We start from the raw sequence: 3741 nt of genomic DNA, 5'->3' as shown, positions 1-3741 counted from the left end.
AGATAAGTTCTCTATTTTTAGATCACATTCAGCGATCAGGGCTCAAACCACTCGGGCTTGCAGCAAAAAAACACTTTTCAAAAAATCACGTTCTCTTCTCTGATGTAATTATAATACCTCTTGAATTGTTCCACTGTTGTGTGAGGGACAGACAGGTGTTAAAATATATTTTAAATTTCATTTTATTGTATTTCTTTTTCTTTCTAATTTCGAACAACAAAAAGAGACTAATATGAGAATAGGATATACATTTTCTTCATTTTAGTTTACCTCTGGCTCCTCAACACCTATTGCCTCTGATTTTTTTAGAATTTCCTTGTTCTCTCCTTCACCCGTTTGCATTTTATTTCTAATTTCTATAATAAACGATGCCAATTTATTTTTGTCTGAAAGAAATAGAAAAACCAAATATAGATATTAAAGTAATAGTGGGAACAGCTTCAGAGTCAAATATGTAAAGAGACATCTCTCTTGTCACTTGTCACTTGGTGGAAGATTAAGAATAAAATTTTGTATCGTCAATATTGTTCACCTTCTGCTTGTATTTGCTTTTTTCTGCAGTCATTGTGACATAGTATTCTCAGAAGCAAGGACAAAGAAAATACACATAAGAGATATTTGAAGGAATATGATATGAGGAGTTCCTTTTGTTAAAAAATAATAATTTGTAGTAGAGGCATCTGGGTGGCTCAGTGGTTTAAAGCCTCTGCCTTGGGCTCAGGTCATGATCTCAGGGTCCTGGGATCCAGCCTCGCATCCAGCTCTCTGCTCAGCAGGGAGCCTGCTTCCTCCTCTCTCTCTCTCTGCCTTCCTCTCTGCCTATTTGTGATCTTTGTCTGTCAAATAAATTTAAAAATAATAATAATAATTTGTAGCTAAGTGACCTGCTCTGTTTTCTATTTTAAATTCTGGATTTAGGAATGGAGGTCATATATGTCATTCCAATGAGTCTCTGCTGGTCTGAACACATATATTGGTCCAACTAGTGCCATAGCATTAGTAGCTAGATGATCCAGCACTTATTAGATTTTTATCTTATGCTCAATAATGAAATTATTTGAGGAAACAGAATTGCTCTGATTTTTTGATGACTGGGGATTTTTATTATCCACGTGCACATGATTGAAAGGGAGCTTTAAAGAAATAGTTGGCAAGGATTCCACACTCTAAACTCTGCACATTGCTAGTCTCTTTGGATGATGACCAGATAGACTAACCATGTCTGGAAGCTTTTCCTTCTATCTATTTTGTATTCCAGATTGGAATTTAACTTCTGATACAAAACTTGCTCCTGACGATCGTTCTGCGCATGGCAGCTTTCACTTCTTTATTTCTCAAGCTGTAGATGAGAGGGTTCAACATGGGGATCACTGCGGTGTAGAACACCGACACCACTTTGTTGACGTCTAGGGAAAAAATTGCACCTGGCCGCACATAGATAAAGAAGAGAGTCCCGTATAAGATGGACACCGCCGTGAGATGGGAGGAGCAGGTGGAAAAGGCTTTGCGCCTCCCATCAGCAGAGCGGATCCTCAGGATGGCAGTAAGGATGTAGAAATAGGAGATTATAATGGTCAGGCTACTGACAACCAGGACAGCTCCAGCCACAATGAAAACCAACAATTTATTGATCCGGGTGTCGGCATATACCAGAGAAAGAAGAGGGGACATGTCACAGAAGAAATGATTAATAATGTTGGAGCGACAAAAGGGAAGCTGAAAAGCAGCTGTTGTATGAGTCATGGTGCTCAGGAAGCCAACAGTATAGGGTCCAACCACCAACTGTATGCAAAGTCTCTGTGACATGGTTACAGAATACAGTAATGGGTTACAGATGGCCACATAGCGGTCATAGGCCATGGATGCCAGCAGAAGGCACTCAATGGCCACGAAGAACCCAAAGAACCATTGCTGCAAAGCACAGCCCAGGAAGGAGATGGCCTTCCTGTCAGCGAAGAAGTCCGTGAGCATCTTGGGACCCACTACAGATGAAAAGCAGACATCCACAAAGGGCAGGTGACTGAGAAAAAAGTACATGGGCGTGTGAAGGTGGGAATCCATCTGAATGAGAATAATCATACCCAAGTTTCCTGTCATGGTAACGAGGTAAAAAAATAGAAAGAGCAAGAAAAGGAAGACTTGCATCTGAGGATGATACTTTAAGCCTATGAAAATAAACTCTGTGATTCTTGTATGGTTCCCATCAGCCATTGATCGCGTTGGTCTTCTAAAGTGAGAAAAGCAGAAAATAGATGATGCGCACAAATTTAAATAATTTGAAAACATAACATGATACACAAGAAAAGAAAATACAGGTCCAATTTGGGAACATCAATATAAAAAGAGGCTAAATTAAATGCTAGCAAATCAAATATAGTAAAGTTCTTAAGAGCAATATGGCTTAAATGTTTTAAAGAGATTAGAACTAGGAATTGGGTCACCATTTGAAAACCTATAAAATTTCTCACCACATTTACATATTGAAAGGAAATGCATTAAATTACTTTAATAAAATTCTTTAAATAATTTGATAAAATGTGACTCAAAAAAAAAAAAAAAAGAAAAGAATAAAAGGAAGTAAGGAAAAGAAAAACTTCCCAAATTGGAAACAAAAAGGAACTACTTAACTCAGTAAGAAGAATCTTCTTGAAACTCCCAGAGAATATATGTGCACAGGGTAAGCACTGGAAACATTCACACTATCACCAAAAACTAGATATTCTCACATTTTGTACTGTTTAACATTATACTGGAGAACACGTCTGAAGTACTAAACCATAAATTTAAAAAAGATGTAAGAATTCTAGAAAACAGGGATAATATTTGCAGACAAAAGTGTACAATAGTCAACCAATAAAATAGCTTTCTTAGAAAAAAAAAATGAAGGAGTTCATCCAAATAGTGAAGATCAGTGTAAAAAAGTCAGTAATTTCCTATGAATTATAATGAAATGGAATCATTGACTCAAAATGATAATATAGCTATAAATAAGCCTGATAAGGAATGTTCAAGATTCATATGAAGAAAAATATAAATTATAGGACTTTAGTGTGCCAGGGAAGAAATGCCCAAATGCCTATGTATTTATTAAGATTCATTTCTTCCTGAGAAAACAAAACTTAGCTCTAACAGGGAGAGGAGAATCTTCATGGTCATTTCTCATGTTGAAATAACAGACACAGATACATCAGTTGTGAAGTGAATAGGAAACAATATTTCCCTCACAGATAGACTACAGATATAAAGTACCCTAACAACATTGGGCGGGGGGTGGGTGACAAATATTTTATTACTCAATGAGAAATTTTATTTTCTAAAATTATAGACTATCTGAAATTTTTGTTTGGAATTATATCAGCAAGGTGAAATATTCCACTCTGGTCTGGACTATCTAAGACCATCTGACGGAGTAAAACAGTCTCAGTTCCCAGCACAGGTACAAAACTCCGTGTGAGGGCTGTCTGATACAACTCTCTACATGGGTCTTACCTTTATAGTTTTCAAGGAAACAGGACATTGTGCTACCTGTTTGGTTTAGGCCTATTCTGATGTTGTAATGTTGGCCCCTTTACACAGCCCTGCTTTGTTTTGAGCTCATCAGAACTGTTCTTGATTTAAATTCCACCTAACAGCCCCACTTCTCAAAATCCTGTAATAACATCTTCTTTTAATTTATGGTTTAGTATTTCAGATGTGTTCCCCAATATAATGTTAAATAGTACAAAATGTGATAATATCTAG

General features: G+C 36.8%; 1 protein-coding gene across 1 annotated transcript; it reads right to left on the bottom strand.

Moving 5' to 3' along the window:
* Positions 1–1266: 1266 nt before the first annotated feature.
* LOC132009810 (olfactory receptor 5G9) lies at positions 1267–2211 on the bottom strand. The gene has a single exon (XM_059387844.1). The coding sequence runs from the start codon at positions 2209–2211 to the stop codon at positions 1267–1269; it is 945 nt and encodes a 314-aa protein (XP_059243827.1).
* Between the last annotated feature and the right edge of the window lie 1530 nt (positions 2212–3741).

This window comes from Mustela nigripes, chromosome 1, assembly GCF_022355385.1.
Source record: "Mustela nigripes isolate SB6536 chromosome 1, MUSNIG.SB6536, whole genome shotgun sequence".
In the NCBI taxonomy this organism is placed as follows: Eukaryota; Metazoa; Chordata; class Mammalia; order Carnivora; family Mustelidae; genus Mustela; species Mustela nigripes.
The sequence above is the reverse complement of the archived record's forward strand: the minus strand, read 5'-3'. Positions and strand labels throughout refer to the sequence as shown.

Bases quoted from the DNA above. Each gene is read 5' to 3' on its own strand.
- LOC132009810 (XM_059387844.1), bottom strand. From the start codon at position 2,211: ATGGCTGATGGGAACCATACAAGAATCACAGAGTTTATTTTCATAGGC.